The sequence below is a fragment of the Panthera pardus genome, unplaced genomic scaffold (assembly GCF_024362965.1).
Source record: "Panthera pardus isolate Hobbes unplaced genomic scaffold, ASM2436296v1 HiC_scaffold_8, whole genome shotgun sequence".
Lineage (NCBI taxonomy): Eukaryota > Metazoa > Chordata > Mammalia > Carnivora > Felidae > Panthera > Panthera pardus.
Genome location: NW_026527013.1, coordinates 21,716,084 through 21,731,109, shown reverse-complemented (window position 1 = coordinate 21,731,109; position 15,026 = coordinate 21,716,084). Strand labels below are relative to the sequence as shown.

The following is a 15,026-nucleotide window of genomic DNA, read 5'->3' as shown; positions in this document are numbered from 1 at the left end:
TTTGAAAAATACAGTTTATGCACAGTCGACTGGTTCTCAGTTGATTTAGGAATATTTTCCTAAGCATACTTTGACAGGAATGTCAGAATTTGGAGACGTTTGTCAGGAGAAGCACACTGACAAAGCCAGCCGGCTAGCAATGTAAAAACTTGCTGTCCATTTAAGAATAAATACCAGGGGCGCCTGGGTGGCTCAGTTGGTTAAGTGCCAGACTTCGGCTCAGGTCATGATCTCACAGTTCGTGGGTTCGAGCCCCGCATCGGGCTCTGTGCAGACAGCCTGGAGCCTGCTTCGGATGCTGTGTCTCCCTCTCTCTCTGCCCCTTCTCAGCTCACACTCTGTCTCTCCCTCTCTTTCTCTCAAAAATAAATAAACGTTAAAAAAAAAAAAAGAATAAATATCAGAGAGGAAAGCTAATGTTTCCTAAACAACCTTTGAAATAACTTATCCTGAATGAGTTAAAAACCAGACCTCCCCTGAACTACCTAAGAAGGCACAGATTGTCTTTTTTTCCTTCATTTCCTTTGTGCTAATTGACATGGAAACAGCATAGGCTGCAGAAAAGCAGTGACGCCTCTCAGCAGGTGAACAAGTGATCTGTAAGACAGCAAAGAGAGATAAGGCCAGATGTGAAGTTTTTCTTTAGCTCATGATTCATCCAACTTCCTTCCCTCTCCCCCTGTCCCAGGAGGACATGGCTGTGGCCGCCACCGTGTTGGAGTCCCTGCTCAAGCTGGCCCTGCTGGCCGGCCTGACCATCACCGTTTTTGGCTTTGCCTATTCTCAGCTGGCTTTGGATATCTACGGAGGGGTCATGCTTAGCTCTGGATCAGGTACGTGCAAGAGTTTTGTCAGATTGATTCTAATTTCTAAACAGAAATAGAAGAGTCTTATGAAATTCAAAAACTTGCATGCATATGGGTTGATACTTGTCGGTATAGGGGACATTGTCAGTGGTTGGGATTCTGAGGCCGTTCCCCTCATACAAGGTCAGAAACATCTGGGTACCATTAGGGGGGTTTGGCACCACATCAGCCAGTCCCCCAAATTCACTTGGAGAAGTCATTATGAATCTTTGGCTCTCCTCCCAGGCTTAAGATGTGTCTTGCGGGGCACTTCCCTGTGCACCCTCTCGGATGAGGGAGGAAGGCAGAGAGCAGGCTCTAATGAGTCTCCGCTTGATACTAAACACATGTGAAGGTAGTAAATGCCACATAAATCTCACGGCCTGATGCACGAGAGCCTCTGAAGGATAACTCAGAGCCATTTGCAGAGAATAAAATTGATCTCGGCAAGTAAAATGGTATATTTAATCCAGTGACTCTTGGTCTTTGAAGGACAAAATTATCGAACGTGTCTAACTTTGAAACAGCGGTGCCCAGGCCACTGAGCACCTCACAGCACTTGTTAGGCCCTGGGGACTTCACCAATTTCAAAATGTGCTACGCCACAGGCTGGCAATCCACTTGCAGTGTTTCATCTTGGGTTGGGTAAAGATGTTTTCAGTTCCTCAAGGCACTAGACAAGAACCCTGAAGTCTTCTTTCTGCTGCCCCATCTCAATGTAAAGGGCTTTGTCAGATGCCATTTTACAAGTTCCCTGGCATGTTTTGGTCTCCACTATAATGGTCCCAAACTTAGGGTATTAGGGGAGGAGGGGCCAAGTTTCTACACAAGAGCCAAGGTCATTAAGTTTGGAGAAACACCTGCTGTGAACCCAATGAGGTGGTTTGCAGCTCCCTGCGGGCTTGTGCTGTGAGACCCTGGGATTCCATCAGACAGGCAGGGAGGCCTCATTAGGAAGCCATTAGTATGAGTCAGTGTGCAGAGATTGGGGACTTGACTATTTCACAGTAGCAGGGCCTCCTTAAAAAAGGTAATCACCAAGAAACAGCTTGTATTGTAATGAAATCACAGGACATTTTCATGAGGAGAAGGCTGTCCCATCAATACAGTGTTCACCTGGTGGAGTAATTAGTCATAGAAGGTACAGAAACAGACTGCTGTGATTGTGTAGCCCTTTTGCTCAAGTAAGAGGCTGGTCCCAGTTTTCAGCATTGATAGATTTATCAGTTACAAGGGTCAGTGTTAGTTGATTTCTAAGGTAATAAATTCTGTTTCTAATGTTTTATGTCAGTCATTAATAATTTTAGATTCAACATGATGAGCACTGAGTAATGTGTAGAATTATTGAATCACTATATTGTACACCTGAAACTAATACAACACCGTTAAAGAAAATAACAATTTTAGATTCAAAAAGATACTCCTTTGGTATCCTCTTCAGAAATAGGAGAGTCTTAAGAATAGTCTGGATTCTCAGTCTCTGAAAAAAATGTGCTGTTTGGTGAATCAGCACTGTTGTTATTTCTTGCCTGGCCCAGGGTTCCATCAGTGCCACTGTCCTAGCAGGGTCTTCTAGCATTTTTCTCCTTGTGGTAGCTGCCTCTCACATTGACCGAACCTTCAGCTCTCTCTCTAACACCAATGGTGGCTTCTGGTAGTATATCCCCAACCTTGGCCCCTGCTGGCTTTCCTTCCCTCATCTCCTTGCTCTGCTCCTGACTCTTTGGACTCATGCTGTGGATCTGAATGCCTTTCCTTTGCCAGAAAATATGAACACTGGAATTCTTTTAGTGACTAAGTTATTGAGGCCTAATTTACATAAAGTAAGATTCTGTACTCTTAAGAGTACAATTTGATGAGTTTTGACAAATATATACACCCATGTAACCAACATCCTGGTTGATAGGTTCAACACTTTCATCACCCCAGAGAGTTCTCTCAGGACCCTTTCCAGTCATCTGCCTCCCTCTACCTCAGAGGCAACCACTGTTCTGATTTCTATCACTACAGATTAGTATTGCTTTTTTTTTTTTTTAATGTTTATTTTTGAGAGAGAGAAAGCAGGGGAGGGGCAGAGAGAGAGGGAGATGGAATCTGACGCAGGCTCTTGCTGTCAGCACAGAACCCAGTGCGAGGCTTGAACCCACGAACCGTGAGATCGTGACCTGAGCTGGTCAGAAGCTCAATCAGCTGAGCCACCCAGGCGCCCCAGTGTTGCTTTTAAAAGGGACTTCATATAAATGAAATCACATGGGGCACCTGCGTGGCTCAGTTGGTTAAGCGTCCAACGTCAGCTCAGATCACGATCTCTTGGTTCGTAGTTTGAGCCCCGCATCGGGCTCTCTGCTGTCAGCACAGAGCCCACTTTGGTTCTTCTGTCCCCTTCTCTTTCTGCCCCCTCTACTCACTCTCTCTCTCTCCCCCTCAAAAATAAATAAATAAACATTTAAAAAATAAATAAGTTTTTTTAAAAAGCAAATGAAATCATAAAGTATGGACACTTTAATGTTTGGTTTTTTTTCCCTTAATATACAGTTTTTGGGATTCATCCATGTTTTTACACGGATCAGTAGTTTTTTTCTCTTTGATCACTTCTCTGAGAAGTATTCCTTTATATGGCTGGCCCACAGTTTATTCTTTCTCTTGTTGATGATCAGTTTGGGCTATTATGAGTAAAACCGCTATGGACATTTTTGTACAAGGTGTTTTGTGAACACATACATTTATTTTTGTTGGATGGATATTTATGGGTGGAATTGCTGGGTCATAGGTTTTATTAGAAGTTGCTTGGCTGTGGGGCGCCTGGGTGGCTTAGTCCGTTGAGCATCTGACTTTGGCTCAGGTCATAATCTCTGGCTGGTGGGTTCGAGCCCCACGTTGCTCTGTGCTGCCAGCTCAGAGCCTGGAGCCTCTTCAGATTCTGTGTCCCCTCTTTCTCTCTGCCCCTCCCCCGCTCATGCGTGCTCTCTCAAAAATAAACAGGAATATTAAAAAAAAAAAGTTGCTTGGCTGCCTCTTGGTAATGGCCCTCCTAAAAGAGGGGATCAATTCCATTTTTAAGGCTCCCAGTCTTTTGTTAGCAGATTTTTCCAAAGCTTGTTAGTTAGCTATAGAACTACATCACTATGTTTTAGAAGAAAATAACACGATGGTTACTCTGATTCTCCCTGCAGATTTGCAGAGGGGTTCTGTCTCTAGTTTTCTGCCGCTCCTGAGCCCTGGGCTTCTCCCCAGTGTCTTTCGTCCAGGACCTGTTCAGCCGAGGTTCTCATACATGCAGGGCCACTAGTGGCCTTGAGTGCTCAAACCAGCAGACCTCTTCGTGCAGATTTACAAAGTGAGAAGACTTGCTTCCTGGCCAGATGAGAATTTAGTTGTTAAGAGAGATTTGTAGGCTTAATCTCAATTGCTCTTTTGTTTTTAGCCGTTTCTTTTAATCAGTGCCATGGAATACTGGGAGGCCTTCCAGATAGTTAAGACCATAGTCTTGAGCACATGTCTGCCCATTGACGGTACCAGCAGGGCTCCTGAGCCAGTTCTGGTACGTGTGGGCCTTCTGTTTGGGCTCTGGAGTCTCCGTGGGTTGTTTCCTCATAGGTCCTGTTTTGCTGCGTTCCTACTGTCTCTACGTCCTCCTGCTTGCCATCAACGGAGTGACCGAGTGTTTCACATTTGCTGCCATGAGCAAAGAGGAGGTCGACAGGTAGGTAACCTGAAAGACCCGCCTTTAATCACGGCCTTCCCCCGAGTTGCCAGTCTTCTCTCTTTTCGTCCTGAGTGTGGATTCACGGAAAGCTCTCGCAGAGGCAGCACCTACAGCACTAGCGCCATGTCCGGGCTCTCCGGTGTCTGCGCGCGCACCATCCGGTTAGTCTTCCCCACGCACGGCCGGGGCAGCAACCCCCCTTCGCCTCCCTTTGGAGGAGGAAGAAATCTGGGCCCCGTGGGGCTGTGTTAGTCCAGGTTTGCAGAGACAGGCACAGGACCAGCTCCACTCCTCCACCGCCTTGCCCAGTGCCCCTGTGGGTTACCACGGAGCTTCTGCAAGATCCAGAGTCCTCCACCTGAGACTCTGATTTGTAGGCCTTGGAGAAACTCAGGGATCTGTGACACCTTTCCTCAGAGAAAGGCCCAAGTGCGCATATATGTTTGCCACAATTTTTTCCCATCCATTGACCCCAGATCAGGACCTCTGCTCTGGTGCCTCAGACTGGTTCTTAGCACTGGCCGTCAGTCAGAATGCCCCCTGGAGCTTGTTTGATGTGCAGATTCCTTCTTCCACCACTCTCCTAGCACGCTTGCGAAACCAGCCACCTCCCGACATGTGTGTTTTTTAAAAGCTCCTCAGTGATTCTGACACCACCTCCTAGCTTAGAGCTTCTGACCCTCACCCAGCATCATTCATCTCTTGTGTCCCAAATGCCAGAAGTAGCATGGCAGTATCTTAAGGCATCACTACAGGATGAGGTTGAGGAGAGGGGTAAAACTGATAGGGGAAAAGGAGAGGAGGAAAAGGGAAAGACCGTAGAGGGACGGGTGCAGATAACGAGGCAAGTGGTCCTGGTGATCCTCTTGTCCCCTGAGGCCTGGATCCCTTGTGGGAGGCCTTGTACTGCCTTTCTAAGGCCTTGAGTGCCATCAGTAGCCCTCAGGCCCAGGGGTGGAGGTGGGACAAGAAAGGGTAACTCAGAGAGTTGGAGAACCTTCCTCTCATTCAGAGCAGCCTCTTTATGCTTCCAGCCTGGGGCTGTTTCACAAGGAAGCTTGGTGACTTTGCTACCGCACAGTCGAGAACTGGAGCCCAGAGCAGCATCTTAGCCCAGACCCACCAGAGTCCCCTAGGAGTTCCAGCCCCTCCTAGACCAACTGAATTAGCCTGTAAGGGGCTGGGGCCAAGGAATCTTTCATCACATAGCTCTAGGAGATTTCTGATGGGCAGCTACGGTCTGAGGAACCACTGGCCCAGACCAGTTTATCGGTAAAAACTACATTGAGCACTGTGACCCTGTACATATTAGGTGGACATGACTGAATGAAGCCCTCACGAAGCAGCAAATACCCAGTTATGTGCAGACACACTGATGATTCTTAATTCTGTTAGATTGCATTTTTCAAACTGCCATGTCATGACCCAGTAAACTGATTTCTCAGCCTACTTTTTTTTTTTTTTTTAATTTTTTTTCAACTTTTTTTTTATTTATTTTTGGGACAGAGAGAGACAGAGCATGAACGGGGGAGGGGCAGAGAGAGAGGGAGACACAGAATCGGAAACAGGCTCCAGGCTCCGAGCCGTCAGCACAGAGCCTGACGCGGGGCTCGAACTCACGGACCGCGAGATCGTGACCTGGCTGAAGTCGGACGCTTAACCGACTGCGCCACCCAGGCGCCCCTCTCAGCCTACTTTTAAGTCACAACCTGCAGTTCTCAGATACTGGTCCAGATAGGGTTTTTACTTCAGATAGTTAAATGTGTAGCTATAAAACTACTTGGAGTCATCCTCCCCACCCTTTTTTTCCCCATGGATGAAAAGGTCTATTTAAGTTTAATTTTGAAATACTGTGTTGTTATTTGAAAGGTGTTTCAAACGTGAAATAATTTTTAGATATAATGTAAAATATACTAAATGAGGCACTGGGCCACAGTACAAAGAGCTTTGGACAAGGAATCTATCTCTTTGGAAGGAATTTTGTTGTAATAATTTCAGCATTAGTGTTAAGGGGGAGAATCAGCACTAAGCCTGCTTAAAATGGTAAAATGTATCTTACAATCAAATCATGAGGGAATATAGACAGTGGCTGGCTGCTTTCTTTCCTCTTACATTGCAATGAACCAAAAGAAACAACTTTCTAAATTCGCTGTAATGCGATTTTGATGATATATAAACATCTGGAAAATTATTTCCATGGTATTAGTAGTCAGCATGGAGAAAACACAGAACCAAAGCGCCTTCTAATGCAGTTTTCATCTGTAGCAACGCACTTCCCCAAAGAGTGAAATGTGTTCCCCCTGTGTGTATTAAACCCAGCAGCCAGGTTCTGTCTGGGCCTGCGGCCCAGCCCCCAGCCCTCGTGTGAGCACATGGCACCTGGCCTCATCACAGACCACAGCATTTTTTATCTCTTTAACCAGACATACAACTCCAGTAAGGATTTTTATAGTGGGTTTGGGCAGTTTAGTTAAATGTTATGATTGATTTACATTGGGCATTTTAGATTCTGAATTGAAAAAAAAATACTGTATTGATAAAGTCATGGGCTTTTACTTAAAACTTTAATCAGTGTTTTTCTAAATTAAAATAGGGCATTTGGTTGGACCTGGAATATTAGAAAATCCTTTGAATTCCAAGTTTTTTTGTTAATAACCTCATAATATATATAGACTCTGATTGATGGCCTTTTCGTCTTCCCTGTTGAAGAATTTTTGTTCTGTTTTGTTAAGGAGCTCTCCATTTCTTTTCATTTGACAAATGCTTTTTGAGCATTTGCTTTCTAATAGGCATCGTGTTAAGCTCCAGGAATACAGCAATGAAGAGACAGACGAGATCCCTGCTCTCCTGAAGCTGACGGTGGGGGAGGCAGACAGCAAACACGTAAATAAATAAGGAAATACTGTGCAGCTCAGATAACTACAACAGGGTTATGCAGAGAGAGTGAGGCTCTTTTGGATTGGGAGGCCCCTCTGAGGAGGTGGCATTCAGGCTGAGGCTGGGTGACCAAGCAGAGTCTGCTGTACAAAGATGGGGCAGAGCCTCTCAGGCACAGGGGACAGGGACACAAAGGCCCAAGACTGATTTGTTGGCCTTTGAATGTCCAGCATGGAGCTGGTCTCCATAATTGTTGAGTGAAGGACGAGTGCCATTTTCTCATGTTGGCTCATGAGAGACTGGCACCATCCTTTTCATGGCTGCGGAGGCCACATTGATGGCTGTGCCTTGATGTGCTCAACCAGCACCCGCTGGGGGACACTGCAGTTGTTGCCACAGCCCACATCTTTGACCATCTATGTCTTGATAAGCATGATTTTAAGCCTAGTATTTTCTTGGGGCCATGAAAAAAATCAGCATTCATAAAGAATTTACTGTTTACATTAACCAAACCTTATAGAATAGTCATTATTGTCACTAATTTTGAATTGATTTAAAAAGTGGTATTTTAATTGCATCTTTAAATTTCCCTTATTTTCCTGAAGTGGATTATGCCTTTAAGGCTATAGATTTGTGAGTTCTGGAAATTTCAACAGCTGTAGAGCCATCTTCTGACAGTGAAAAACACTGGACCCTTATCATTATCAGCTCTTCCCAAATGGCCACACCAAAGAAGCCACACTGTTGAATTCCTTGCTGCTTGAATTAGTATGAATTAGCTACTGGTTTCACCCATTATTGACATTTTACTTAGAGTTGGGTGAGAATGACTTTGAAAGTTTTGGAATCTCTTGCCTCAAATCCAAGAATTAGTGTAGTAGAGCTGTCTGAGATATTTTCTGGGGGAGAAAAAAAAAGATTATATAGCTCTACTTCTTTTTGTAAAAGAGGTCACGTAACTGGTCTGTGATGGTCCCCACCCTCAGTGGCTTGTTATGAAGTTGGCAATTCTGATCATTGATCAGGTGTCAGTGAAAAGTATACCTCCCTTGTTGGAGGATTGTGTGTGTGTGTGTGTGTGTGTGTGTGTGTGTGTGTGTGTGTGGTATTCTTATCACCTCCTCTGATAAAGTATATCTCCATAGCACCTTGGGCTTGGTCAGCCTGAGGACTAGTACCTGGGCATTTGCCATAGTGGCTTTCTTACCACCCCTTGCGTGCTGAACCTGGGTGACCTATGAGGTTTCCTAACCCAGCAGACATAGCTGGGGGACCTAATGGTTTGGTTCCCTCAAAAACTATGTACCTAGAATGCCTGTTGCTCGCTAGGCAGAAACCAGATGCTGGAGAATTTTGTTCATGACTGTACAGCCTTTTGGAAGACTACAGCAGCTGTTTTCTCTTTGCTAAGACTCAGTTGCCCTTGCTGAGACCTAAAGGTAACTAAGCTCATGCTGCTTGAAGCCAGAGAAGTAGAAGGGCAGCATAGTCCATCCAGTCAGGAATCCAGAGAGCTCTGGTGACATGAAGAGCAGATGGAAGGATGGGGACACTGCAGTGGTTCAGGCCTTGCTCCCTGTGTGCATGTCACTTCGGAGGCTGGTCACCTGTTGTGGGTAAAGTCTCCTGGCCAAGGTTACAGGGCTTCTGCATTTCCCAAGGGAAGCAGTATGCATTTCCCCAAGTTTAGGGCCCAGAGTCAGGTCACTCCTTAAGCAGATTATTCAGCCTCTCTGTGCCTGGTTTCCTTGTCTGTAAAATGCATCGAACCCTCAGAGCAGGGCCACGTGTGTCACTCACCAACGTATCCCCGCACCCCTCACAGTGCCTGTCTCAGAGTTTGCATTCATATGTAATGATTACCCTGTCATATTCTTTGTGCCTCACATTGAAGACCTGGGCTGAACAGGATTTTTATGTGTTTTGACCACAAAGTGTCAAATCACTTATCCTTAAAAACCATAAACATCTTGAATTACTCATTTTCTCACTCTTCTATTCGGTGGGGGGCTGGGGGGCGGCGGGACAATGACATTTCCGTGCTACCCATATAGCATTCATGGTTATGAAAACTAGCTGGGTCATGGCAACTCAGAGGTGCTTTCTGTGATCTCATGTTCACAGCCACTTATTTTGGAGCAATCTTATCTTGGGAGAACGTACCCACTGCCCTGCTTTGCTTGTCTCCCTCTCTGCAGGTACAATTTCACAATGCTGGCCCTATCATCTTCATTCCTGGTGTTATCCTACCTCCTGACCCAGTGGTGTGGCAGTGTGGGTTTCATCTTGGCCAACTGCTTTAACATGGGCATTCGGATCACACAGAGCCTTTGCTTCATCCACCGCTACTACCGAAAGAGCCCTCATAGGCCCCTGGCGGGCTTGTGCCTATCACCGGCCCTCCTCGGAGCATTCGCCCTCAGTGGTGGGATTACTGGTATTTCTGAGGTGAGACTCCCAGCAGCCTTCACACTACATGATTTTGCAAGCTGCCCACTGTCCCTTACTCTCGGCTCCCCCTTCCTCCTCTTCCTGAATCAGCTGGGCAAGTGCCGTGAAACCTTGGTTTGTGAGCATAATTCATTCCAGAAACATGCTTGTAATCCAAAGCACTCATATATCAAAGCAAATTTTAGGAACCATTGACTCAGTTGTGATCATGTGACATTCAGCGTCACATACACTCGTTTTGCAAGACATCGCTCATTTATCAAGTTAAAATGTATTAGAAGTGTTTACTCATCTTGCAGAACACTTGCAGAACAAGTTACTCACAATCCAAGGTTCTACTGTATTTGCCACCCCTTCCCCTAAGCCTCTAGGACAGCATCTTATGATAGACGTGGCCAAACAGTGTTATCAGTGGGAACAGAGAAGCCCCTCGGTGTGCGGTTGTCACCCCTTTCTGACCTGAAGCTGGAATATTAGGGCCTCCGCTTTCCCTGGCTTACCCCAGAGGAAGGCCATACGGATGGAGGGGTGATGACCATGCTTTCTTCCCACAGGTGTTGCTCTGCTGTGAGCAGGGCTGGCCAGCCAGGCTGGCGCACATTGCCGTGGGGGCCCTTTGCTTGGGAATGACTGTTGGGACAGCGTTCCTCACAGAAACCAGGCTGATCCACTTTGTTAGGACTCAGTTAGGTGTGTCCAGACTGGCTGACAAAACCTTGTGACCGCAGAGGCGTGGACACCTGTGGCACCTGGACCAGCCGCGGGGTAGTTTTGTGCAGGTGCAGAAGAGCCCTGCTGGGGGTCTGCGGTGGAGTAGGACTGACCCAGGCAGGTGACACGTCGGAGAGCTGCCGGACTGAACGCTGTCCGTTCGAACCTCCCAACGGGAAGGAGGAGTTCCGCTTCTAAGGGAAGACCAAAAAGCTCTTTTAAAATCGATAACATTATTTTTGTCACCAGTCTGTTCTAATCAGTATTTTTCCCTTTGATTAATGTATTCCTTTCTGCTGTGATTGACCTAAGGCGCCACATACACCAGCAAACTATCTCCTGGACGTTATAGTTAACATCCTGGCCCGGAAACAGATGTGGCCACTTGACCCTTCACAGGAACATGGAACTTACTCCGTAAGAGAAGGAAGGAGACCTGATGTTATGCACCAAATTAGAACAGAGATGGCCCTGGAGTTGTGGCTTTCCCCATGTCAGCACTGTGGTCTGGGTTTTTAGAGAGGGAACAACGTTCCTCAATGAGAAACCCAAGAAATGAAAACGCAGAGTCTTTTGGGTCACATTTCCCGGAGTTAGCTAGGAGGACTCACACACCTCATCTTGGCTGCTGTGCACCCCAGACCACGTGCCTTTCCAGATTCAGTGCAGGCTGGCTCAAGACCCCCGGCTTGGCTACCTGCAAGAAGGCTCTGAGGGAGCGGTGACCCGGTGTGAGCGGCCTTGGCCCCTGAAGGGAGCGCTGCTCTCGCGGAAATTGCACAGATGGCAGTTGAAGCAGAAGTGGGGTATTTTTTTCCTTCAGAATAAAATGGGGTGCTTTCTGTGTGGCAAGCCCCTCCCTCTGGCCCATTGCTTCCAGCACTGCTCAGTAACCCTGAATGCCAGCTTCCGGACAAGAGTGGCAGGCCTGGGGATCTGGTCCCCCAGATGATGGTCTGAGCCCTGCATCCCGCACCCTGCAGCCAGCAGGCAACATCATCAGGCATCGTTCTCAGGTGGCAAAGCATTTTTCTTCTTTCACTGATATATTAATTCCTTTTGGGTATCATTGACACAAACCGTATCCTGGATGGTAATAGTGATAATGGTGATGGTCATAGTGGTGCTGATGTCCCACACTTTCCATTTATACCCAGAAACAGGGCAACTTGTATCAGGTGGTGGTTTGGCTAAAATGCACCCCTTTAATACACACCCAGGGGCCAAGGACCAAGACCCACAGCACATGGAGACTAGCACCAAGCCACTTGGACTTTTTATCTGTTCAAAGGGAGAATGCTTTGTGCTAATTGGAAAAGTAGCTAAATGCAAGGTATCATTGCCCAGTCAGAGACCCTCCCAAAGCGTGGCCTTGATTATGCTCATGTAAGGCATGGTCGGGCTAGCTTAGAACTGATTGTCCCGTGGGGTGGGGTGGGCGGCACGCACTGAAGCAGCCCTCCCTCCCTCTGTGTACTTTTATTTACCTCTTGAGTGTACAGAAATCGACCTTTAGGGCTCGCAAGTTCCTCCTCTGCTGCCCTTGGCCACCACCCTCTCCCCTGGAACCCTGTTACCCACCGCATGCCCATTTGACCCCAGACTCCAAAAGTGGCCCTTAAACTACCTGCCTCAGGATTGCCTGGTTGCAAGTTAGAAATACAGCTTCCCAGGACCCACTCCAGACCTTTGGAACCATCATGTCTGGGGGCAGGGCACTGGAATCAGCCTTTTTGGCAAACTAAGGTTAGCACACCCCATCGTCCTCACCCGCATCAGGGTTCAGGACCAGTTGTGCACACGTTCACAATGTTCATTCTCTGCTCCAGGAAGAGCTGCTATTGCCTAACAATATTGCCAACTCCCCAGCTCTCGGGAATGGGCCCAGCCAGGTTTCTGCTGTGCTCCCCGGTGTGGAGGCTGTGCCTGACAGCTGGTGCTCTGGTCTCTCATCCCTCACCCCGCACGGTCCACCTGGAACTGCTGTCAGCACAGGGCTGCTGCGGTCAGGGCCAGCTCCTCTGTTGTTGTTTTTTATTTTTTTATTTTTAGTTTATTTATTCTGAGGCAAGACAGAGAAAGCGCAAGCTGGGGAGGAGCAGAGAGAGAGGGAGACAGAGAATCCCAAGCAGGCTCCAACTGTCCACGCAGAACCTGATGCAGTGCTCAAACTCACAAAACTGTGAGATCACGACCTGAGCTGAAACCAAGAGTCGGTCGCTTACCCTACTGAGCCATCCATCCTGGTGCCCCAGGGCCAGCTCCTCTTGAAAGATGGCCAGCTAGGCCAGCGGTCCAGGGCTCCTTCCCATGTCCTACCTCCCTGTTTATAGGAAAAGTAGTCCCACGGCTGAGTTTTGGGCAAGCAGGTGTGTTCTCACTATGAGCACCTGCCTCCTGGGCTGTCAGCACGTTGGCAGCAGGCCCTCTAGACTCTGCTGACCTCTGCCTCTACCCCCTGGCCACCTCCTGGAAATGTAGTTGGGCCCGAGCGCTGGCTTGAGGGCTTTCCCTTGCCAGTGCCCTAACGCCACACCATGTTTGTGGACATGTGTGCCGAGCTCCCTCACTGTACCTGAGCAGAGTTTCTGGGGGGAACTACACATTTGGCTTTAAGTACCACTTAAAATACAGTGAGGCTGCTTCTCCATGGAAACCAGTCTCTAAAGCACATCCTTTTAGTATATGTGCTGTGGCAACAAGCACGTCTAAAGCACGTCCTTTTATGAAACGAAGAAGCCTTTGATGGTGAGAATAACAGTATTCCTTCTGTGCTGCTCTGGCTGTGTGCATGTGTTGGTGACTTCAGATTCGGCCATTTGGGTCCCTTGGTGAGGGGATGCTGCTGCCACGCTACTTAACGCTCACTCCTGGCTCTGGAAGTGCCGTGTGGCCACGCGCCAGCCTGCATCCAGCAGGGGGCACACCCTCCTGCCTGTTTCCTGTGGAATTCGATTGTGTTGCTAGTTTCCTGTCAGTCCCCTGATTTTAAAACAAATCCATTCTTTTATTCACATCTTTTCCTTCCACAGAAGAAAAAAATTCAGAAGGACGGTGGGCAGATAGCTGGAGTATGTGAACCACCTTTATTCCTCCTGGGAACTTTTTCTCCTGCAGTGATGCTGTGACTGGCATGTGGGCCCTAACTCTGAAAGAGGGGCAGTTACCCAGCCTCTGCAGGGGGATCTTCTGTGTCTGGGACAGAAAGGCCTAGCAGCACGCTCCTCTTCTCCCCTTCCTGCCCCAAGCACCGTTTCCCATCATTTGCTGGGCTTTTCTGTCTCCTGTCTTCTCTGTCTGGCCTGGTCCTTGTCTTGGTCATTTTTTAAAAATTAAGCAGCCATCCTTTGACGGATCAGGACTCCTGTCAGGCAGGTAGGGCAAGTGTGTGATTTTAGACCATGATTTGGGGGAGTCCTGGGTACCCTCTCACCTTCACATCTTCCTCCATCAGGTGCTTGACCATGTATGTATTTAATTTGGAAATTTGACTTTTGAGCCCATCAGATGCTCTTGTTTTATTTTGCTCTTACTTGCTGTACCTGGGTGAAGTAGCCCTTAATGTAAATATTTCATTTGCTAGTTAACTTTCAAAGAAAGAAGAAAAAAGGTGCTTTATTTGAAGAATTTGAGGGAAAGGAAGATGCGTACTGATTTGCATCATCATCTGACCCCACTTACCATGGCACGATCAGTCCTGTTAGTCAATGTCATTGCTTTTTAACCAGAGTCATCTGGGTACAACATAGTAAAATTGGAAAACTGGGCTCTTAGTGTCATTCAGCCTCCTTTAGGGGCCTAATTAAGAAGGTCTTATAAATTCTTCTTAATGAACAGAAGTGGCTGGGTGCCCCTGTCCCAAAGTGCAGTCAATTCCTTGCCCAGGAACTTCTCCATCACTCCTGGGCAATGCGGCATAGGTGGAAGGGGCTTGGAAGTGCGATGCAGGGAGTTAGGTCTTTCCCCTCATGAGTTAAGTCCTCACCAGAGTCCGTGCACCCAGAACTCCATGCTAGCCTCTGCAGGCCCCAGCACCCTCTGGAGACCCTCCCCACGGCTTGTGAGACCTAGTGCAGTACCCTGTGCCCCCCACTGAACATAAAGGGTGCACAGGTGCACAAGAGCCGTAGTTGGCCAGTTGGCATGCTGTTTTGTTGCTGTGTCAGGTTCCTGAGGAGTTGAGGGCCCCTGGTTGCTGACAACAGGCCCCGGGAACTCGGGAAGGGGGGCTGTGAAGCCCCCTCACCATGAGGCTGGAGGTGAGGCACCAGCGAGCTCCTGGCCCTCTCTGCTTCTCCTGACTTCCTCCTGGGGTGATTCTTACCTCTCCTGGGGCCCCAGATGGTGGGCAGGGCGGTCGGGCTGGCGGGCGGTGCCAAGAGGAGTCTTCAGAACCAGATGCTGCCTCAGGCTGAGCAGCACTGTCATTGATGAGA

The 15,026-nt window shown here is 47.8% G+C and overlaps 1 protein-coding gene across 2 annotated transcripts in view; it reads left to right on the top strand.

Annotated features, from left to right (window-relative positions):
- The window catches only part of RFT1 (RFT1 homolog), a 38,683-nt gene extending 24,327 nt beyond the window's left edge, over positions 1-14,356 (top strand). For both annotated transcript variants that reach the window (XM_019417187.2, XM_019417186.2), the window contains exons 10-13: positions 689-833; positions 4,443-4,548; positions 9,627-9,876; positions 10,434-14,356. In XM_019417187.2, the coding sequence (XP_019272732.1) occupies positions 689-833; positions 4,443-4,548; positions 9,627-9,876; positions 10,434-10,601 (669 nt within the window). In that variant the 3' untranslated portion in view covers positions 10,602-14,356. The remainder of the gene's footprint in view (positions 1-688; positions 834-4,442; positions 4,549-9,626; positions 9,877-10,433) is intronic.
- Positions 14,357-15,026: the final 670 nt, after the last annotated feature.